At 45.2% G+C, this 24,198-nt stretch overlaps 1 protein-coding gene across 6 annotated transcripts in view; it reads left to right on the forward strand.

The window, feature by feature from the left end:
* The window catches only part of RFTN1 (raftlin, lipid raft linker 1), a 197,514-nt gene that overhangs the window by 123,896 nt on the left and 49,420 nt on the right, over positions 1–24,198 (forward strand). For 3 of the 6 annotated variants that reach the window (XM_057492271.1, XM_057492267.1, XM_057492269.1), the window contains exon 5: positions 19,873–20,210. In XM_057492271.1, the coding sequence (XP_057348254.1) occupies positions 19,873–20,210 (338 nt within the window). Of the gene's footprint in view, positions 1–19,872; positions 20,213–24,198 lie in introns of all 6 variants that reach the window. The other 3 variants (XM_036901028.2, XM_057492268.1, XM_057492270.1) reach the window with 1 other exon arrangement.

The following is a 24,198-nucleotide window of genomic DNA, read 5'->3' on the forward strand; positions in this document are numbered from 1 at the left end:
GTTGCCAGGGCTCACATTAACTTTGCCCAAGGCTGGGGGTTAGAACAGGCTGGAGGCTACCTTGGGAGCTCCTGCAGTTGAGGGACAGATGTCTGCTTCTCCAGGACACGGCTGTGGCCTTGGGGCACCTGAGATGTACCTTGCTCCCACAGCTATTGAAATAGGCCCCACAAGATGTTTGGCAATAGACAAGCTGGGAGAAGCGCCAGGTTCTGACTCCCTGTGCCTCTGAACCATGTGTACAGCTGGCAGTACTGTTTGTTTTTGGCTGAGGGAGAAGCCAAAGGTCAGAGGTCTGGAGTTTCTTCCATCTAAGCACACGTTTCTTGATATGTGCTCTTCTGCGATTCTTCTCGGAAAAACAGGCTCTGTAGTCCAGTATGTTTGGGAAACATGTCTGCTGTAAGCCCTCTTGGAGGGTCATGACTTTCAGAGTCAAGGCTCTGAAAAGGTCTGCAGTAAGAAACCTACTTACTTAGCTTATTAACTAGGCATTTCTCAAATATAATTTAAGAACTTGCCCCATGTTTCTCCTCCTCCACAAACACCTACTTATATCATAGAGCATACTGTGGGAAATGCAGCAACTCGGCAAGGAACCCGCTGACCTCTTAACCACCGTGGATGACCTCAGGTAGTCAGTGGGCGGCGGGATCCGTCTCTCTCTGTACCATGGGCTCCTAACACGGAGACTCCAACTGTACAAATTGCCATAAGCTCTTGTGCTCAGGCACTCTATTGCAATCTCTTGGTGCTGCTGAAACAAGTCTCTGTGCCCATAGACTTGGTAGAACTGAGTTTCCTGATCCTTACCCAAACCCCTGCCAGTGGGGACGCTTGGAGCAGGGCAGTTTAAAACTCTCACCTCTCCTTTGTCACCCCAGAAAGACATGTGCTCGGCATCTATGTCATTCTTCTTGCTTCTTTAATAACAGACATGGCAACTGTCTGACACAACAGTCAGCAAAATCCAGGTCCTTGGATTCATTGGCAGCTGTAGAATCGTAGTGTTTGCTCTGCTGTCTGGCTCAGTCCCAGCTTACCTGGCCGTGGTCTCTTACAGAAGTATCGGCTTCTGGCACGTTTCTCCCCATTTCACCTTCCTTCCCTCACCCCACCCCTGGACTGCTGCCATAGTTTTAATCAGCTCTTCAAATATGTTAGTTTTTTCAGCTCTGATTTCTTGTTCTTTTCTCTCTCCCCATAGTCACTGAGCAAAAGTGGTATTTTGTCCTCAGCTGTCCCATCCATTCAAATACAATTTGAGCCACCTAGATAATTCAAAATTTTCTAGTAGCCATGTTAAAAAAGTAAAAAGAAAGTGAAATCAAATCAATTTTAGTGAAATGTTTTATTTAACCTAGTAAATCCAAACTATCATATTTTCAACATGTAATTTTATATCCTTTTTAAACTGAATCTTTGAAATCTGGTGTAAGTGTCACATCTCGGTTTGGATACTAAATTTGCAATAAAGTGAAATGTCTTACAAAATGAAGTGGTGTTTAACAGACAAATATTTTATACTGCTTCAGTTTTTCAATTTAATTAAAATTAACAATTCAGTTCTTTAGCCGCACTAGTTACGTTATAAGTGCTTGAGCTCCATATGGCTAGTGGCTACTGTCTTGAACAACAGAGTTCTATAGGATTCATTTATTTAAACAGTTATCAGTTGTCCATGTTTTTTAAGTTGACACAAAATGTTTGTGGTTATGGGTGTTGTCAGCCACAAAGAGCAAGGAGCAGGATATAGCACAGATCAGATAAACCAGTTTGGGGCCCACTTTCTTACATAACCTTTAGAAATAGATGTGAAAGAATTAAAATTTCTGTTTATAATACTGATTATTAATTTAGTTGCATGTTCATATTGACAATTATATAAAAATGTATACATTTGGAAAAAGTATGTTCTTCCCATGTCTGCATTTCAGGAAACAATTTTATTCCAACGTTTCTCAAGTGTCTTTGCCTTCAGTGTCTTTATCCTCACCAGAGCGACTTTTTGGGCTAACACAGGTGTCAAGCTCAAATCGTATTTGCTTTCATCCAAATTGTTTGAAATTGAGTGCTTTTAAAATTCATGAGTGATGTTTTTGCTGGAAACTCTATTCTGAGTCAAAAGTGCTCATTCATTTAACATTAGAAAAGTTTTTCTTATCCAGCTCATACGTAACTGTGAAGTCTCCACAGTACTGACTCTGCACTGCTCTTTGAAAAAGGAGAAGTCTCTTGTATTAAAGATAACGTAAATACAGGAGGGTGCTAAATCGTACGTGTACAGCCAGTGAGTTTGCACCACATGAACACACCTGGGTAACCAGCATCCGGGCCATGATACAGAAGAGCTCCGAGCGCTCGCTGTGACCACTCCCATCCCTTTCCCCTCCCTGCTCCCACAGGAGCCTGCGGTCTAGTTCCTAACGCCACAGGGTAGCTACTCCTGGTTTTACACTTTATACAAAGTGGAATCCTTTCCAAGAGGCCTCTTTTGCTCAGCACTCCATCTGTGAGTCTCCTCCAAGTCCCTGTCTCCTGTTCATTTTCTTTGTGTTTAGAAGTCCTGCATCGCTTTTTAAAAGCAATCAGTAAGAGGCATGCTTACTTCATCCAAAATTCTGTTTCATGCTATAGGAATTACTTTAAAGTTTTGTTAAGTGCATTTCTCTCCTTTTAAAAAAATTAAGTCCATCAGATGACCTTAATAAAGGTCCCAAACCAGCTCTGGCTTAATGTGATTGCCCTAGTAAGCATTTTGTTGTCAAAATAAAATGACAAGACAGTCTTTGTATTGTGGGAGATGTTGTAAGTCTGTAAAGGTATAATGTAATTCCCTCTTTTCTGAGAAGTAACACGTAGGGGCTAAAGCCCAGGATATACCAGTTTTATCCAGGAGATGTAGTGTGTGATTATGCAGGGACTGTGTATTTCCCTTTGTAGCTTACTGTCAACAGGTCATCACACTGTGGTTATTAAATGTCTAACTCTTGGCAGGAGAGATAACTTTTATGGATCTTCTTGCCCTGTCTGCTGGGCTAACTGCACTTCCTCCAGTCTTTGCTCAAATTCACTTCTCAGTACATGCACCTACCCTGCCCACCACTTTTTGTAAGAGCACCAAGTCCCCGCCACTCCTCACCCCAGCAACTGCCTTTACCCTTCTCTGTTTCTCTTTTACCCAAGCTCTTTTCACCTCCTTAGATACTTTACTGTTTTTACTTAATTATTATGTTTATTGTTTCCTGTCTCTGTTTTCCATGCCCAGAGGAGCACAGGTCATGCAGTAGGAGCTCAGTGAGTATTTACGGAATGAAAGAGCAGGAGCTTGTGGATTTCCAAGCCTTGAGAGGTGTCAGAGTGGTACAGAAGCAGATGCTTTCCAAGGCCAGGCTACCAAGGGAAAGCAGACGGGTGTTCGCACATTTTCTTTTCACGCACCTCACGGTCACCTCAGTGTTTAGGGTGGCTGAGACTTGTTGAGTACACCCTCCCTTGAAGGGACTTGTGAGGGCTCTATGCCACCATTTCTATTTCACACTTCCTAACAGACATGCTTACCAAATGGAATTTGCTGTTATCAGCAGGAAAGCTCCAAAGTGCAATGCCTACATATATATATATACGTATGTATATGTGTCTGTGTGTGTGTGTGTATTTTCTGTGAGATGGAACATGTCTCGAGTGCTAATTATGCACCGTCAGTGAACACATGTGGTAGCTGACGGGTTTACAGCACAGGTTGAACTTTCAGAGGTGCTGAACATCCCTGCTCAGTGAGACCTCCTGTTTGCAGGTTTGTCTGGGATCCAGCCCAGATAATGAGTGTGGGACTTTGGACTAACCTCACAGCATGTGGAGAGTGGTAGTCATCTGAGAAATGGAGGTTATCCTGGCAGGCAGTTAGGCTGTCTGCATCCTCCCGAGACTGGGAGATGCCACCTGAATTGCCTGACATTATGTGGAGTCTTTCTGAGGGTTTTGAGAGCCGGTGTGACAGGATTACAGCTAAGGAAGGTTTCCCCTCTTCTGCTTTCAGGAGAATTCCCACTCACTGAGTGGCATCCCATTAGGATCAGTCAGCAGTGGTGAGGATGGCTTGGGAGAGGAGGGTAGGGAAGCCTGGTACACAAAGTACTCCATTCTGACACTGGTGTGTATACTCAAAGAGAAATCTGGAATGTTAAAGGCCCAATTCCAGAATTTCCTCCTGGTCCCACTAAAGGAATTCTGTTACTTACCAAATAACTTGGGCAGTCATTTAAACTTTCTTGAATTCTTTGTTTCCCTCTCTAAAATGAGGCTTTTGCACATTGATAATCTCTACTAGTCTGTCATTGTATGGTCAGTCTGGCTTTTAAGTGATATTGCCCTCATTGTCAAAGAGGTGTATTTGATTAGTTCAGATTTATGATGGTGGCATGCTGAATTTGAGCGCCACATGCCCTCTCTGTGTGAATTTTGCTGTGAATAATACATGTTAGTCTTTCTTGTGCTCCTCACACAGTAATCAATGGTTGTTGATTGATATCTATTTTTGTCTCCCTTAACTAGCAACTGTAATTGGAATTCACTACAACAGCCATTATTTTTACCAAGTTTTTTCTTTCTCTTTTTAAGGTTAAAAGTAAACACCTTCTGTCACTCCAGTGGAAATCTGTTATGAGGAAAATCTAAACTTTAAATGATTCATTTGTTGGATCACTTCTGACTTGTTTATGTTTAAAAGACTGAAAAATAAGGTGGAGTGCCTTTATGTCCATGCTGCTGTCTGCAGAAGTGATCCAGACATGCGCGCATGTGTGTGTGCGCATGCACAAATGGCCCTAGTATTTGAGTAGCTAATTACTATAAATCCAGCCTAAGCAATAAGAGAAAACAGATTAAACCAAGGTTTCCCAACTAATTCATTACCTCCCTATCTCTGTCTTCACCCTGTTAGCCTTATAGTAGTACTCCTAGGTATTGGAAAGGGATGTAACAGGTGAGGGTAGTAGGGATGTTATTTGGTAGGGGGACTAGGGATCTTATTTTTTTCCAGCTTTATTGAGATATAATTGACAACATGGTATAAGTTTAAGGCTTACAACATGATAATTTGATATATCTATATATTATAAAATTATTACCACATTAAGGTCAGTTAACCCATCCATAGTTATGATTTTTTTTGTGTGTGGTATAATAATCTTCTTTCTTAGCAAAGTTCAGTTATACAATACATACAGTATTGTTAACTATAGTCACCATGTATAGATTATATCCCAGAACATGTCCATCTTGTAGCTGGAAGTCGGTACCCTTTTGCCAACGTATTCCCCATTTCCCCACACCCCAGACCCTGAAACCACCAATCCACTCTGTTTCTGTGAGTTTGACTTTTTTAGAATCCTCCATATAAGGGAGATCATACAGTATTCATCTTTCTCTGTCTGACTTACTTAGTATGATGCCCTCAAGGTCATCCATGTAGTTGAAAATAGCAGGATTCCCTTCTTTTTGATGGTTGAATGATGTTCCATTGTATAATACACCACATTTGCTTTAAGCAGGGATGTTGTTGGTGGCAGTGATAAGGATGTTACTGAGCAGAAGTCAGTCAAAGAAACTCTTATAAAGGTCCCTGAGAGAGAAAAAGGTTGGGATATGCAGGATATAGGGAGTAGAAGTCAGAAGAAAGATAACTGAACAGAGGGAAAAACTTTAAAAGAAAATGCTTAAATATATTCCTGGTAGAAATGAAGTTACTCTTTGATGGAACTCTTCATCGTTCATTTGGTGTAGAATGACACAGATGGCTTAATCATAAGCCTGAAGCACAGAGACCCTTTCTGACTCTGCTATTGCCTGGGAATGTGGGCACCCTTGTGCGTCATTCTGGAATAATACAACATCATTATTAATTCATGTTCTACACATTTGTAACTTGTGATAAATAAGAGCTGAGCACGTGTTTGCCTACAGCTTTGCTCAGCCCATTGAAAGTGTAAGGCACGCTGCAGGAAGAGGGCTCACCTTCAGGTTCCTGCATGTCCCAGCATTTCAGATGCACCATCACAAACTGAGAGGCAAACTACAAATTGCTTTGACCTCTTTACTAAAGCAGGTCCCTAGAGGCCCACTCCTTGAAGTATGTGTGTTATCTTTATTTATATTTCTGCACAGAGTGCTGCTAACTGCATGCTTTATAAAGGATTATGGGTTTTTCTTTAAGAAATGACTGCTTGTCTAATGTCTTTCCATGGATATGAATTAGTGAGGATTACTCTATTTTAAGAGGATGTCTATTGCTATGTGATAAACCACCCCAAAACAAAGTGGTTTAAGATAAGAGTCATTTGTTTTGCTCACAAATTTGCAATTTGGGCTAATCTCTGCTTCACACGGTATTGACTAGGGCAGCTTGGTGGTGGATGCGGGATCCACTTTCAAGATGACGCACTTACATGGCTGGCAAGATCTCGCTGGCTGCAGACTGCTCGGGCTTCCTCCAAGCATGATGACTGGGTTCTAAGAGCAGGTATATGAAAACAAGGTGGAAGTTCATGGAATTTCTATGACCAGACCCCAGAAGTCACACTGCATCCTTTTCACCTTGCTTTTCCTCTTAATGGGGGCATAGCAAGGTTCTAGCAGAATGTGGGATGAGAAATACTGTTGTCATCTTTGGCAAATACAATCTGCCACATACATGAATTCAGATACTCTATGTTCATTTATGATTCATTCTACTAGGAGAGAACTCTGAGACCATGCTAGGGCTAATACGTAAGACATAAAAAGTAAAAAATGAAAACAAGAAGTGGGAATAAATTGAATATTGAATATAAGGGTTATTGGGCATTGAAAATGATCTGTAAGTTTAATTCTCAACAGTTGTACATGCAAGGCTCCCCCACTCCTGTAAACCCTAATTGTTACTCAAAAGAGATCACATATCTTCATGAAATCTGAAATTCTCTCAAATCATTTCTATCTTCCAGAAAAAACATCCAGTGTTCTTGAGGGTATGTACAAAAGAACAATAAAACATTAATTTCTTTAGCACATTGTAATGAAAACCATTGCTAAGATCTTAGTTTAACTGCTTACCATGGGGGTTTAAATGCCCTCAGGACTGTCATATTTTTCTTGGTCTGAAGTCATGGGAATAGAAAAAAGCTCTTTTAACCAAGAGTTAAAACTAGGATAGCACTGGTCCTACCACACCATCTCAACATTTTGTTAAAGTGCCTTTCGCTAATGTCTTGGGAGCCTATGTAAATCAGGGAATGGTGGGGAAAAAAGTCACGAATACTGGATGTTAAAGCATTGTGGTGTAAAGGGAAACATCTGCTCCTGGTTAAAGTTCTTTAAACTTAGGTTCTTTTGCCTCAGTCATTTAACTGTGGTGCTGAGATTTCAGTTCCACGAAGATGCCAAACAGGTTTTCCAGAACATTCCCAGGAGTCTTAATAAGCCCTTGAGATTCTTGGCCCCAAGCTTCTAATTCCAGGGTCACTGATACTACCAAAGTATAAAATTGGGGTTGTTAACTTCAACAGCCCCGGGATTCTGGATGCCAGCTGGGTTGGTTGGTTGGTGTTAAGAGATGCACTGTCTGGTCTTAGGTGGTGCCTTTATATGAAGAAAGGCCCAGAGGAAAGCCCAGTTATGAGGCATTGTTTACCTTGATAAGAAGTACTGATACTAACAAATTGTTTGTTGCTGTTATTTTCTTTGTCCAGAGGGGAAGATTAACCTGATTGTTAAGAGATGGACTAGAAACCCAAGGGCTGCAAATAATCTTTCTTTCACAGTTGCTTTCTTGAGATGTAGCCTCTGGACCTGCAACCTCTTAATTTCTCTAAGCCTCAGTTTGATTTGCTTTTAAGATGACATGAGTAGCAAAATGATGTACAAGTTTTCAAAATTTCAAATGAGCATATTTGCAAAACATTATCGGCCCCAGATGGATAGTTCCTGAAATTGTTGGCTCACAGAAGTCTCCACTCAGAAGCAACCTCAGATGCTGAAGATTTCATCTCTTACCTATTCATTCCTTTAATAAACGTTGAGTATTTACTAGGTACCAGCAACTCTATATCACACACAGGGGACATAGCAGGGAGCAAAACTGACAGCATCTCTACCCTCATGGAGTTCGTATTCAACTGGGAAAGCCAGACAGTAAGTTGGTAAGAAAATATGTAGAAGTACGTGATAAGATGAAAACTGAGCAAAGAAATATGCTGGAGCATGGCCTGGTGCTATTTTTAGACTGGGATTTCAGGGAAGGCCATGGATAGGGAGGGGAAACCCTGGCTAAAGGGGAAACCAGTCATGGGAAGATTGGATGGAACAGCATCCCAAACAGAGGGACCTTCAAGTGCGGAGCTCCCCAGATGAGAAGGGACTTTGGTGAGGGAACAAAGGCTTGTGGGAGTGGAGGGGAGTGAAGGAGGTGTGTGGTAAGGCCCCCAAGGGGACGCACAGGACAGCTGGGGCTGGTTGGAGGAAGCGCAGGCTGGCAGAGTGCCCACTCACGCTGTGAGATGCTGTCAGACCGCCAGCCTTCCTGTGACCCTGTGGATCTGATGGCTCTGACGTTCGTGGGAGGGGCCTGCAGGGAAAGCCAAGGGTGTAACAGGACGCCACCGGTCACACGCTGGGCAGGGAAAGGCAAGAGAGCCATCATCTGTGTGATGTTAAATGTTTAAAATTTTTGACTTTTCTAATTTTTAAATTAAAGTTTAATTACTCAGTAATATACTATTACATCCTTATTATAGAAATTAAAGAATTGCAATTAAAATCTCCATTGACTGTCTTCCCTTTCCTCCTTTTCCGGGTCTTCACTGCTGGGCATGTTTCCCTGGGTGACCAGTTGTCTGTTTCCTTGGGCATTGTGGTTCATCCCTGTCATCATGTTAATTATTAGTCGTCCTGCCTTTTGCTTTCCCAAGTGTTCTTGTTTGGGCGGCAGGTTACCAGTTGTCTGCCGCAGTGGGGTCCTGTAGGGCAGCGCCTCTGAACCCACAGACTGCTGTCTCTCCTTTGGCCCCCGCCTTCCTCTCCCATCCTTTCCCAGGGCAGGTGAAGCCTCTGATGATCTCCCTCCAGCTCTGCTGGGACAGGCCCCCAGGCCCCCAGCCACTCTTTTTGCTCCCCATCTGCTCACTTCTATTCTCTCCCGAACCTCGCTCAATCCATACCTCATCTTGTGGACACATTGATTTTCCTTAGATAGGCCTGATTATGTCACTGCTGCCTTGAGACCTTGATGGCATCTCATTGCCTATACAGTAAAGTCCAAACTTTAAAGATTCAATACTCTTCAAGATCTGGTCTCTGTATTTCATAGTGTAGCTTAGAGTATAGGATATATTACAGGGAATGTAATGCTGAGCAGAGTAATGGGCAGGAATAAGAACTCCGGAACCAAAGTGCCTAGGTTTGAATCCAACCTGCCATTAACTAGCTGTGTGACCAAGTTGTGCAACCTCTTTGTGCTTCTGTTTTCTAATCTGTAAACAAGGGGATCAAAAAGAATACCTACTGTTGTTGTTATTATAAGGATTAAATGAATTAACCCATGTAAAGCCCTTAAAACAGTGTCTGACACTTGGTAAGCGCTCAGTAAACGTGCACCATTGTGATTATGGATTTTCAGTGCAGGCTCACTGAACTCTTCTCTGCATAATTTACAACTCTTTCTTACCTCTTCATCTTTACTAACTTTTCCCTCACATCATTTCTGTGTGCACAGATCCAACCCATTGGGTGAAGCTATTTTACCAACCGTGGATTTAGGCAGCCACAAAACTAACAAACTGTGAAGTCCAGTGCATATTCATTGATTTTCACATGAAACTATGAGGGACATCTCTTTAAGTGCTCTCTGGTCCTTGCTTTTGCCCCAGGATCCTGGCCTGAGCACAGGCAACTACATATATGCTAAGTTCTGCTGATGGGCACACACTAGGGAGATGAGGGACTTGCAAGTCTCTCTTGTGTCCCAGTCATGGGACACCCACAGGTGTCGCCCACTGCTCTGGCATGTTGACTCTTTCCACTGTGACCCTCCTGGCCTGGGTGTACAATCTCCAGTTATACCTCAAAAAGTGGAAGGAAAACATCTTGAGCAGATCTGATAGAGATTGGCAAAGATAGCTGGTATGAAGTGGAAGAATGTTGTGTCCCCATGGACAGGACAACCTGTAGCACAAATGCAGGAACCACTTTGACTAAAATATTTCAATGTGGGTGTGATAGAGATGGACTTGTTTGCTTAGTTTTGTTTGGCATAAATATCAGTTGACTTATACCATCCTTGACCTGTATCCTTGTCCTCATTTTAGTACATGTGGGTACTGAGCAGATTTTAGATTTTATTTCACATCAGATGATATATCTACAAGATAGATATTTAAATATTTAATACTTATTTTACCTGTCCTGAAATTCCTCTTTTCTGAGAGCTGCTTTGTTCTCACAATCCAGTATATGAGTTCCACAGGAGCCACCTTGCTGCTGGTCAGAGCTGCCTGGCCCGGGAGTGGACGCCTGATCTAAGCTGAGCCAATCAGGGGGCTCATGTAGTGTGTAACCAGGAGGTTTAGACGTGCTGTCTCCAGCGGCTAAGCTGTAAGCAGAAGAACTCAGACATTGGCAATGACCATTATTTTCTGCCACATGGAGAAAATTGGTCCTAGATAAAGAAGAATGATGGTAACAAATAAAAGTAGGTACAAAACTTGGAGAAAGTTTCTTGACTGTGCTAGAGTGAGTCTCTGGTTCCAGGTCTTCCAAAGGTCTAGCTCTGGCCCTACTCTGCTAGCCACTTGGCCGCTCTTTGACATACCACTGAGTTGTTCTTCGCATTTAGACCTGTCTTTATTCACCCCCCCATTTGCATGTTTCATCTGAGACTTTTGACATCAGGTTGGGGTCTTCTGCCAGGTTGATTTTCAGGGGGCACTAAGAGCTGGTTGAGGTTTGGAGGATAGGAGATTAACAGCACCCTATCTCAGTTCTACTAATTTCTAATTCCCATGCACTACATTTTCAATGAATTGTGAAATTACAGGCACACATTAAATGAAGGAACTGAGCCAAGTAACACAGGTGATGAGAGCTAATAAGGAAAGCGGGGGTGGAGGGATGGGCAAAATAGGTGAAAGAGAAAAAGAGTAGTAAAAATGTTTAGTGTCTTGATTTAGGTGATGTACACAGGTGTATAAGCATGTCAGAGTTCAGTAAGCTGTACACCAAGAGTCATGCATTTTAATGTCTGTACCTCAATAAAATAATAATAATAATTAAAAATAAACAAAGCCCCTTTTGTCAGAGATGCCTACCCTGAAGAGGGCTGCAAGGACGGATCCCTTCTCTGCTCCCAGCAGAACACTGGGCGCCTCCTCTGCCTTCAGTTGCTCTGGGAGTTCAGAGTTTTCCAGGTTCTTTGGGTATTTCCCGGGCTTCCCACCAAATCACCCATGATAGCAGAAGAGAACAAAGGAGCCTCTTCCCCCAAACCCTGCCCTGCCAGGGACTTGAGGCCAAGCCTGGTCGCCCAAACTGAGCACAGACAGTGTGAGAGGGATGGGATGTGTTAAGTCTTCAGTGTCTCTCAGTTACCCCTGGAATTGGACCAACACATATTAAATTCAGGAGGGCAAGGATGGGGCCTGTTTTGCTCACTGCTGTTGCCCTAGCACCTAGTGCCCAGCACACCGTAGGCATTGAGTAAGTAGTTATGGAATGAATGAATGGATTATCGTTCACTCCATTTTATAGGTGTGGAAACCGAGGCTCAGATAGCTCAACTGAGTTGACCACTTACATAGCCAGTGAGCGGCAGAGCTGGGTCCAAAGCTTCAGGTCTCAGAGTCCCCGTCCAGGGCCCATCCTAAGTCCTCTCAGTCATTAAAAGGAAAACTACAACAACAGGTCTGTATGGTCTTTCCATGTGCCCCGTAGTGGAGCTTAACAGCCAGCAGTGCTTGGTAAAGGTTTCAGTTCCTGATGCTGTGTTAACACGTCAGAACTAAGGGCAGCTTCAGACTTGAACTAAAACCTGTGTTATTTTTGAACCTCCGTTTTCAGAAAGCTGTTTAAGAGGTTAGGTGACAAAAAATGAGAAAGGTTGTGCGTGTATGATAAAATATTCACCGTAAAGACTCACGTGTAACTGTGCAACCCAGAACAGCATTTTTGTTCCTGTTCCTGACACACAGTACATGGCTCTGTGTGTAGGTTCCCTTTATATTTCATAAATCCCCAAAGATCTTAAAATGTCAGCTGCCAGAGAATGGTAGCCTCTGAGTTATGAGGGAGGGTCAGAATGGGCAGTGGTCTGGTCTAGGGTATATTCCGGATGTATGTGTATGTGAGTCTTGGTCTTTACCCTATCTTAGATGCCTCTGAAGTCATTGCTGAAACCTCTGTCTGTTACTCAGTATTTTATGAGTTTTATTATGTTCTATAGCAGCACCGTCCAGTAGAACTTTCTATGATGATGAAAATGTTCTATATCTTCATTGTCCAATACTGTAGTCACTAGTGGCTATTGAACATTTGAAATGTGGCCAGCAATTGAAGAATTGAATTTTTCTTTTATTGCCAGGAGATAGAAATTTCAGAGACGAGTAAAAAGGCTTCATATGCACTTTTGTCTCTAATAAATGCCACACCCAACTGATACTTAATTTTTTTAACTTGAAGTGTAGTAGATAGACAATATTACATTGATTTCATTTGTACAACATAGTTATTCAACAATTATGTGCATTACAAAATGCTTAATAAGTGTAGTTACCATCTGTCACCATACAAAGTAATTCCAATATTATATAGGATAATGGAAGCTGGGAGGTCTGAAATCTGCAGGGCCTTTCAGTGGGCTGGAAATTCAGGTAAGAGAGATGTTACAATCTCGAGTCTGAAGGTTGAAAACTCAGGCCGATTTTCTATGTTGTTGTTTGGAGGCAGAATTCTTTCTTCAAAAAAAAACTGTCTTTGCTCTTAAGGCCTTCAACTGATTAAGTGGTCCACATAATGGAAGATAATCTGCTCTACTTAAAATCAGCTGATTGTAGATGTTAATCACATCTAAAAAGGACCTTTGCGGCAACATTAAGCCTTATGTTAGCCAAACAACTGGTCACCATTGTTGAGCCAAGTTGATGCGTGAAATTAACCATGATGCCTTTTTCACTAGATTCAGATTCAGACAAAAGGGCCTTAGCCTATTCCTGATCCTTCACCCATTCCATCGAGTATGGCTTGTGGACACTCCGTTTCCCGTTGACTTGTCAGCAAGAGCCTTTTCTGCTCATTTTCCCATGTTATAAATAGCTCTCATTATTACTAAATAAAACTCATACGCCATTTCTCTGTAACTGATTTCACCCTGATTGATACTCTAAACACAAATACATATACTAGACAGAGTACAGATATCTCCCACTTTTTGTAAGTTTGCACTGTGCCACTTTGGATTTTATGAAAGACCTACCGTAGCACCTTTTTTTCTGCTAATGGAAAGAATCCCAAACAGGATTTTCTCCTTTACAGAAAAAAGCAAAAATAGCCCTGAGTATGTATTTTGCAGCAAGCCTTGGTAGAGGTAGTGTGTACCTCAAGCCTTTATGGGGGCGATGTGCACCACAAGCAGAGAGCCCAGTCCTGCCACGCTCCTTGCCCAGGAACTATACTCAGCAACAAACCTCTGTAGCTTTGAACTGGGCCTGTGAGCATCTGTGCTTTATCTCAATTTATTTTGTGCACCTATTAGCAAGATGTGTCTTAAGGTATCAGAAAAGTGTAAGAAGGGGTTATTTTTGGGGTCTGAGAACATGCCAAAATTTTTCCATGTAAATTACTGATAATTGCTTCTTTGCTATATGCTGTTTTGGCTTAGGAAAGGCTTCATAAAAATGGTCTTTCAGATAGTGGGGGAAACCTGTATATATTTGCATTCACTATTTAGGTATTCGTTTTTGGGACTATCCCAATCTCATGTTGTTACTTTTAATGAAAGTGATTCCTTAAATATACCAACAAAGATAATATAATTCTTCACAATGAGTTGAGACTTTTTTTAGAAATAAATTTTTAAAAAAGAAAAAAGAAGTCTTTTTCTCATCACAATCTCTGGTTTTCAGTTGGGAAAGTAGAGTTACAGTCGAATTTGTTCTTACTCATAGAGCAGTTGAGCAAAGTCATCGGTCAGTCAAAAATGGTCTTACTCAATTTTTGGTGCCCAGACCAGCAGTTGCTCATCCTTTAAGTGTTTGGGGCAGGGTGGTTCTTAAGTGCAGCAGAAACAAAACGGTGAGTGAGGGTATATTTAGTTTAAACCTGTATCCAGCTGGGCGTCTTGGCCCAGGTTGGATTTTATAAAGTGGAAAGAGTGGTATCGCTGAAGAGGCATCAGCTCGGATTTAGGGTACTCAGAGCAGGACTCGGCCTGTGATCAGCCCCATGAGGTTTGACCAGTCACGTAACTGTCTCAGAACCAGTTTCCTCATCTGTAAGGTATGATTTTAAGAAATAAGATGATGCATGTTAAAGGTCTTTGTAGAAGAGTTGTACAATGTGAAGTTATTGTTTTAATTAATCACAGTTGTTAGAGGAATTTTGTGGGCCTGCATGTGACAATGTGTGAGGAATTTCATGTCCAAAGTGACCTGGGTGTTCATGATTTGATCTTCTGTATCTGTTTCACTCCATGCTCATGAAGACCTGGTCTAGTGTGAAGTAGTGGTGGTGTCCAGCAGCAGGTGGTAAGCACCTGAGGTAAAGTGGCCTTAGATCTATGGAGAAGGGAGAGGGATTCCAGAAACACTGGGCAGGTAGGTCTGGCAGCATGTGGTGAGGATGAGAGAAAGCCAATAGCCAAGGAAGACTCCTGGGACTGCAGTTTGACAGAAGAGGTCAGTGGGGGACTCAGCCGCTGCGGGCATTGGCCATGCAGGTCTGAGTCCCAGGGCTGGGAGTCCAAATCTGGTAAAAATTAACGTATGACTAGTGTCTAAACCCAGGTGAGTAGAGGAGGTCACCACACGGGGTGTTGAGTGGGAAGAATGGGTTGCCAATAAAGGTTCTGGTGTTCAATAAAGGTTGAATTAGTATGCTCATGAGACTGGCTCAATAAAGGTTATGAATGAACAAATGAATACATGAGTGAATGAGAAACAAACAGGGTTCAGCTGGACAAACATAGTCAAGCTGCTTTACAAAAAAGAGAAAAGAAAGTACCTATGCTAGAATAAGGTGGAAAACCAGAAGGGTCAAGGCCCCTAGGGTCTAGCCAAATATTGATCTTTATAAAATCTAAATGCAGTTCTTCTGGTTAAAAAGGACTACTCACCCTTTCTGGTAAACAATTTGGCAGCCTGTACCAAGCCTTTGAAAAGTTAATATCCCTTGACCCATTAATTCCACTTCCAGGAATCCACCCAAAGGAAGTAAGCAGAGTTGCAGGCAAAGATTTATGCACAAAGATATTTCAAATTCCTGAGACATAAATTTCCCTGGAAGGCTTGGGATGGGGGTAGGGAACATTTACTTTAGCATCTTTTTAAAAATTTTCAATACTAAGCAGTACTATGGTATAGAATAAAAAATTTCATTAATGTTTAAGATAAAAGATGAGCATTCAGAGAACTCCTGTGCTTGCCATTGGACTTCCACTCTGCTCTGCTTTTGGGGTCACCAAAGAGGGAACACTGGGGGGGTGCTGGTCTGCAGGGTGAAACCAGAGCCTTTGGTGGCATGGTGTCCCAGAGGCGTGCACACTGCCATCCTGTCACGCTGTGTAAGATGAGGTACACACACTGCCGTCCTGTCATGCTGTGTAAGATGAGTTACACGTGCTGCCGTCCTGTCACACTGTGTGAGGTGAGTTACACATGCTGCCATCGTGTCACACTGACTGTGTGAGGTGAGGTGTGTACACTGCCATCCTGTCACAGCAAATGTGTGAGGTGAGGCACACATACTGCCGTCCTGTCACACCCCTCATCACTTCCTGTTTTATTACACCATTTCATTTATGACAGCCCTGATCTTCTGTCAGAAATTTTTCTCAGCATCTCTTTCAGACAGAAATGACTCACTTTCATCACTGTCTTTTCTATACCTTTGTATCCATTACTACATTTATCACCCTTTATGAGAAACCTTTGAAATATTTACTTTTGTCAATTACAAAAGTAACATGCATACTCATTAGATAAATTTTGAAGAATTACCCACAAATAGAAATATTATATAGCTGTCATGATACTCAGACCATAAAGTTTAGAACTTAATTTTTATATAACATTGCATGAGCATTATTGTGCCACACTAGTGTAATTTTTTAAAGGTTTGTTGACAGTAATTTGCTAAGTCTTCTTGAGAGTTGAGACTCCTATTTTGTATCCCCAGCACTGAAGTCCAGCATTGGTCTGAGTCAGTGTAAGGACTTAAGACATGTTTGTTGAATTGTGGAGCTAAAAGATTTATCTGTTTCCATCCGTACTTTCAAGGAGCTCATTCCTGGAGAGGAGCCATACATATTCACTCATTATTTAATGTATTCATTCGTTCATTCATTCAGCAGATACTTACTGAGCACCTACTAACACTGGACATCATTTTAGCACTGCAGACACAGCAGTGTGCAGAACCCCCACCCTCAAGAAATGTGTATTCCAGAGCAGTGATTCTCAAACTCGAAGGTGTGTTGGAATCACCTGGAGGGCTAGCTAAACCACAGATCCCTGGGCCCCACCCCCAGAGTTTCTGATTCAGTTTCAGTGGGGCCTGAGAATTTGCATTTCTGCCAAGTTTCCAGATGATGCTAATGCCACCAACATGGACCACACTCTGAGAACCCCTGGTGTAGAGGATAAGTTTGCAGTAGGGCAAAAGAATGCTTTCCAGTTCGCAAATGTCTGATTGTCAAAGCCTCTCTGATTCTTCATGTCCCAGAGAGGACAGAGAGGGTGGAATAATGCCCTGTGTCCAGAGAATGGGTGCCTCTGGATGCCTCTCAGCAGTGTGTGCAGAGCTGCGGAAGCCTAGACCAGGAAGGAGAGGGGGTAGAGCAGCAAGGATAGCCATGAGAACCTGCTCTGTGCCCACGCTTCGGCACACCTGCCATATGGAATGTCCAGTCTTCAGAGCACCTGCAAGGGAAGTATGATTTCCCCCATTGTATAGATGTGAAAACTGAGGCCCAGAAAGCCTATGTGATACACTGTGGGCCCCCAGGCCAGTGAGTTGCATGTGTGAGGCTCCTCATCAGGCCTTCCTGCCTCCAAACCCCATGGCTCTAGTTGAGACTCAGGTTGGCCCAGGGCTGGGCCCTCAGTGGGACCAGTTTATGAAAATGCTCCAGAATTTACGGCTGCTTCCTCTGTAGCAAATGCCATGAGCCAGGGCTTGAGGGTGGGCACCGGCCAGTGCCCCTGTTTCTCCAGCACGGAGGGAAGCTCAGGCTTGCAGTTTATGAGGGAGAAAACCAGACTGGAGTGGAGGGCCTTGATTGCTGAAACAGACCTTCAGTGTGGAAGAAATAGCTAATTGTCCTTACTGGAAGAGCTACCTCTGGAAATTATTAATATTTTCTCAAATGTAGATATTTTCGGCAGCATATTTTTAGTGCACTTTTACTGCAGGTTAGTGTGTTGAGAATTTGCATAACTGTTCAAAACTAAATGAAAACCCTTCTGAAGAAGCATAGGCTGGCAGAATGATTTCACACACACTGAAGATGAGTAAAAGCTATGTGATTCCACTGCAAGGGTAACTATTCCCAGCTCTGACACACTTTTGAGTGCCACCTTCTGCTGCGATGTGCACATCTGTCGGTTACCTGGTTGCTTCACTTTAGGTCCACATACAAGGGCCTTCAAAGATCTGTGCTTTAGCCTAATGACCATCCATCAAGGGTTAAGAATATGTAAACGGTGTAAGAAAAATGGTCTCTTTGTTTTCCATAAAACTAAGGAAGACACATTTTGCTCCACTCCATATCTCTGCAACAGATCTCCCTGTCCCTCAGTAGCAAATTATGCTCCTCTCTTGTTGACCTGATGCTTTTCCTCATTTCATTTAAAGACTGTAAAATCCATTGTGTTTCTTTTCTTGCCTATGTTGCCAGGAAGCTCAGAGCTATGCTTTGTATGCAGTAGTTTTCCTTAACCTAAGGTGCTTTGGTATAATTATCCCCACACTCTTTTAAACCTTTCATCACCTGTGTCTTCTTTTAGAAGCTTTCCAAGAGAACTTCTAAAAGTAGGTAAATATCACAGATTAATGGTTGAAAAATGAATTTTCAGAGTGGAAAAGATGAATTTAAGGTTTTTTTTCTAACTTCTGAAGAGTGAATTGAGCCAACCATGGGCATATGTATGGACACACACTTGTCGAAGAACATGTCTGTACTTGATGCTTTGAGACATACCCACTTGGTCATGTAGTTAGACCCACGCCAGACCTGGCTACTCACTGCTTGCTTTATGACTTGCAGAGACTTGAATGCCTCTAAACCTCAGTGCCCTCAGCTGAAATGGAGATAATGATACCATGCAGGGCTGTTGAAGATTAAACAAAACAATGTATGTAAAATGCCTGGCACAGAGCCTGGTACATAGTATGTCTGTGATGGACAGTAATTACTACTATTATTGTTATGTCTGGCACAGGCTGAACTATGGAAAGACTGGATGGTACATCTGAAGCTGCTCCAGATCATTTTCTAGACCACCTGGTGGTCAACTAAAATGACTTTCTGCTTAAAGTGAGGGTGGGTCTGCCAAGAAGGCTGCCAAGCCTTGCTCCCCCTTTAGAGAGAGTAGCTCATGCTGGTATTTCTTACTAATTCTCAAAGGACAGTAGTTGATCACTGCAGAAGCCTCAAGATTTTCTGAGGTCATCCACTTAGGTACTGGTGACTAAGACACAACTCTGAGGTCTCCACCTCCTGACTGATTTGTAAAGTGACTTGCACACCCTTGCTCAGAAAGTCCCCAAAAGCCTGTTTCCTAGTTTTGGCTGGCTCTCACTTGATTTTATTAGGCTATTACTTTCAGTTCTTCTTTCACTTAAAACTGTTAAATTCAATTGCCCGGGGGTGTGTTTTAGGGAGGCAAAGTAAAAGCCCCCCCGACTCTGTGTGGTCATTAGTACCCATCTTGCCAGCTCAGGAAATGAGAAGGAAGTTACCTGCACGGTGTACACCAAGGCCTGGAGCATCACCTGCGGGCCCCATGGGCCCTTTGGCCTTGGGGGGCTCGGACAGAGCAGCGTGAGGCAGGTGTCCGCCAGATTTCCCCTCTTGTGGGCCATGTGCCCCTCAACCTCCGCACAGTGGTGTTTCTCCCCACCTCTGCCCTTCTGTGCCAAAACAGTTGTTTAAAAGAGGAAGCTCTTTGGGCCATAAAATGTCAGCTGGTAGTTAGTATATGGTTACCTCTGGATTACACAGCAGCCTGATGGGCAGGAAGCAGGTGATTCATCAGAAAAAGAAAAAGAAAAAATAAACTCTTACCAAAATGAACTTCCTTTTCAAACTCTCTTTGTTCCAATCATCCTTTTAGAACCTTTTTCCAGGCTCTTAGAAAAAAAACTATCCGGGACTAATGCAGTGTTCCACAGAGAGGGATGCCCAGCCCTCCAGAGACAGATGCCTGGCTCTCCCTCACTAGTAAGGACAAGGCCCCACTGTGGGGCCGGGGTCAGGGTGTTCGCACTGCCTAGAGGACACAAGCCTCTGCCAGCTTGACATACTTCATGTCCTCAGGAGCCTCCAGCGGAGAGGCGTCTTGGATGTCACGTGTGTCCCCCCTTCTTATGGAGCACCCATTCACCTGGCCCCTGTCCTTGTTTCCCTCGCAGGTTCAGGAGGCTGCGAGCCAGGGCCTGAAATTCGTCGGCGTCATCCCTCAGTACCAGGAGCCCAGGAACCCGGCCGGCAGCAGCCTCCCGGCGGATACCAGAGGGGCCAGGCTGGAGCCCGGCGAGTGTGCGGATCCAGAGGCCCCGGGGACTCCAGTGGGAACAGATGGAAGCCCAGAGCCAGGCCAGGGCCCAGGAGCAGAGGCGCCTGCCACCCAGCAGCCCAGCTGGCCCTCAGGAGAGGCAGCCGGGACAGGCTCTTCCCCACACGGGGTGGGCAGGCCTCTGGATGGACCTGACAGCACCATGGCCAGAGTGCGCACCCAGCAGCTCTCGGGAAGTAAGTGTGTCAGCCAGGGCCACTCACCCCACTTACAGGGGGCTTCCCAGGAGGCCCATGACACTTTAGGGAAAAGAAATGGCGTAGAGCATAAAGATAGCAGGCCATCAGACAGGGCAGGTGCTTCCGAGCGGCTTCCCGGCCGCCTGACTGATCGCTTACTGAGCTGTGACTTCCAGGGAGGGCACAGCCACACAAAACTGGCTTGCAGTTGCTCCAAACTGTCACGTTTGAAGTAGGTCCTAGGTGAGTTATTTTATTCGCCGAGCTCTTGCTGTGCCCTTGAATTACCCTGCTCTTAACACAGGAAGTGTCAACGTGCCGGCCCCATGCACAGCACCGACTGCACTTTTGGCCCGCTTACTTTGAATATCTGCCTAAAGAAAGAAATCAAGAAAGCCAGGTGAGGACAAATTGTGCAGGACACTGGTAATTCAGCTCACTAGGCTGGGAACAGACAGATTTCAGGGACTCTGTGTTGTTGAAACGTCGGCTCCGCGGAGAGAACCCCCTGAGGGGGGCCCCTGTGTGTGAACCATCTGAGCCCCACGGTGACTGACGGCATTGTACACACTTTCAGTGAGAGATGTCAGATAACACTGCGGTGGGGGCTGTGAGCCAGCATTTATGAACGCTTCCTGTGTTCCACACCCTGTGCCAATGAGTATTTTGTATGACTGATCTCTCAATTCTCCCTGTAGCCCTATGATGTGGGTTGGGGGGAGCTCTGGTATCATTGCCCATTTTACAGCTGAGTAAACTGATGTTTGGAGAGTAAGTCTTTGCCCAGGCTGGGAATTGGCCAATTTGGCATGTGAACCCAGGTGGCCTTCACCACGGTCCCATTATACCTCTTGACTGGGCCTTCCCTGTGTAGGACTCTAAAGACAAAACTTCCTGAGGCCCTCAGTTTATAGGGAGTGAAGCTGCGCTTCATTTCCCCTCCACTCCTTTTCCTCTTCTTCACCTGGGAAACCCAGCTGTTGCCTGCAAGCCAGGCACTTACATGTGCTATGTGGCTTCCAGTGGTCTTTCTGAGGAGACTCCCAGGCCTTGGGAGGCATCTCTCTTACTAATTCTTGAAATTAGCATTTTGTAAATGATGAAGAACAGTTCATGCTTTGAGAATAGAGAAGAGGGTGAAATCGTTCCTTTTGTTACATCAGTACTTCCTGAAAAGACTGCTGTGGGATGGCCCATCTCAAGGCCTTACTTGCAGAGTCGATGCAGAGGGAGAGACTGGTGCAGCCTGGGCACTGAAACATACTAGGACTTCTGTGTAATCAAGGCCTGGATGCCCCTTAAGTGCAGACTGGAGTAGAGCTCTTTGTTTGTGAGAGTTTCACACTGTTGGAGGCAGGCTCTGCTCCCCTCAGAGAAGCTGCAGCACAGTTACACCCTGGTTGTGCTCCCTGATGAATGTCCAAGTCCTACTCCAGAAACTGTCGTCTTCCTGTGGCTGCTGGGCTAGATGTGTGGGCTGTGAGTCCTGAGAGGGAAGATGGGCCTCCTTGGAGCCTTTCTCTGCAACCCAGGAGCAGGAGAGGGTGAGGGTTCAGGGCAGGCACAGGCCACCTGGAGAAAGGGGCAAGAGCCATAGAGAGGCAGGTAGCTCAGTGGTTAAGAACCCACACTCCATTTACATTCCAGTGGTTTGGGGCAAGATGCCATTGGGCTCCTTCTCCTGTAAAATAATTTCTTGTTGAAAGGTTGGATGAGATGGACCTTTAAAGCACTCTTCACTGCGTGACTCGTGTGAGCTGATGTATTGGGGTTCAGGCACAGTAGTCCTGCCCACTGACCTCCACCTCTGTGTGGAGCCCTGGCTTTGAGAAAGGAAGCAATTAATACTGGGGTTTCTCCCAGGGGTTTTCAGATACATCCTGTTCCAGAATCCACCTTTCTCCAGTCCTCCTACACCTCCTGCCTTCTGTGGCTGACCCCAGGGAAATTAACTGGAGAGACTTGTCCTACAGTCCTTGGCCCAGGTGCCCTCTGCTGCCTCACGACTGTCACCTCCTCACCCAGAGAAGCCTCCCCCGTCGCTGAACACACAGCACCCCTCCTATCCAAGGTGCTTTGGCTGGTGCCTCCCTCCAGGTGCTGCTCTCCCCCAGAAAGCCAGCTCCCTGGGGAGGACAGGGTGGGAGCGCTGGAGGCAGCCCGCCTGCAGAGGCCGGGCGTGCCAGGTGCAGGCGCCACAGCTCAGCGGGCAGCAGCTGTGTATTGTCTGCTGTCTGTCTATCTCTCAGGAGGCCACAGGTCTCCGATTTAGGTGGCTCACTGCTATTGTTCATTCCTCTTTCTGTGGAATAAATGAGTCTTTGGGCTTTTTTCATCAGTTAACGAAAACACGGGGTTTACTGGCGCTGATGCATGGTCATGTGGCAGATGGACAGACAGTAGTCACAATGATGCTCACCCTCTGCGTGAACCATTCTGAGTTCTTCCTGAGTGTCATCTGGACTGTGCCTGCAACAGCTTTATGGCAGAAGATGCTATTTCTATGCCCATCCCACAGATAAGGGAAGCAGCCTTCCAGCGTGCAGCATCACTGAAGGCCGGGCACCAGGGACCCTGTCTTCTCTGGCACTGCCTGTGCCTGACCCCAGCCTCTCTCCTAAACCTTTTTCCTGGGAAGTCTTGTCTTCTCCTTGCACTGCCGTGCTGCCTCCAGCTTCCTCGCCCTGCTGCTTGCTCAGCTTTCAGCATGCCTTTCTCTCAGGGCCCCCTAAGGAGGGTGAAGTGTTTTTACTCCTCTTTCTGCCAGGTGGGCTTAAATAGGCAATCACGGCAAGACAATTAAAAAAAATCCAGAGGGAGTCTCCCTCCTTCCCTGCCTTCTCCTCGCTTAATTTATTTCCTTTTTATGAGGCCCAGGGGAGCCATGTCTTGTCTGCAGCGGCTGGGCTGGGGCTGCCAGCGCAGTCCCCGTCCAGAAGCAGGCCTGGCTGCCCCAGTGCCCGTGGGGTCCGGCCCGCACTGCGGCCCACGCAGGTCCCTTGGGAGGCCCATCACCTGGGTTCTTCCTGCTCCTTGACTTGACTTCCTGGCCCAGGCAGTGTCCTGTAAGTTGGATGCCCGTACTGGGCAGGGGTCCCTGAGCTGGTGCAGGGACAGTCCGGGGCCTCACACCCGCTGCTTCTCACAGTCACACCCAGCTGCGGTGAACTCATCAGTGCCCCAGCAGCTCTGCTCGGGGGAGGGGTGCAGGCCCTGGTGGTGCATTCTGTCCATGGGAAGCATGCTTTCTCCACCTGCAGTACACGGGCCGGAGCCAGGGCAGGCCAGGTTCAGAAAGGCTAGGAAGCCTTCTCCTCCCCTGGCCTCAACACTGTCCTCTCTTCCCTCAGCAATGTCAGCCAGAGAAACAGGGAGGCCAGGCAGGATCATGCAAATTCAAATTGTTCTCACTGCCACTGAAATAATAATAAACGTCTCCCAAGCACTGCCCTTCCTATTCTGCACCTACTCACCTAAAATATCTAGAACTGCCAGCCAGAAACCCTAGCCGGAGAAAGCAAGTGTGCTTCCGGGCTGAGGGGGCGTCCACCCCAGGCCCCCTTAGCAGCAGCTCGCCATGGTGGAGAGGAGGTGCCCTCCTGAGTGTGGCTGTCCCAAGGTGTGGAGCCCTGCCCCGGCTGGGGGTATCCTCCCCTCCCGCCCCCAGCATAGCGCCACCACCCGGTCCATCCCTCTCAGATCTTCCACCTGCCACCATCTCCCTGGCCTTCCTTTCGATCCATTAACACACAGCTACTGAACTGCCACCTGTGGTCAGCAGCCCCTGCTTTCTGGGAACTGATGAAATTAGCCTTTTGTTAGATTTGGGAAACAGCCCAGCGTTTGGGGTTTGAAAGACTGTTGGCTTTGCCATTTGCCAGTCGTGATTTTAGGGGACCCACCTAAGGCTTCTGGGCAGAGAACCTATGCAGCCCCTCCCCTGGAGGCTGGGGAGCAGCAGGAGATGGCGGAGGTGGAAGGCC

Source organism: Manis pentadactyla, chromosome 14, assembly GCF_030020395.1.
Source record: "Manis pentadactyla isolate mManPen7 chromosome 14, mManPen7.hap1, whole genome shotgun sequence".
In the NCBI taxonomy this organism is placed as follows: domain Eukaryota; kingdom Metazoa; phylum Chordata; class Mammalia; order Pholidota; family Manidae; genus Manis; species Manis pentadactyla.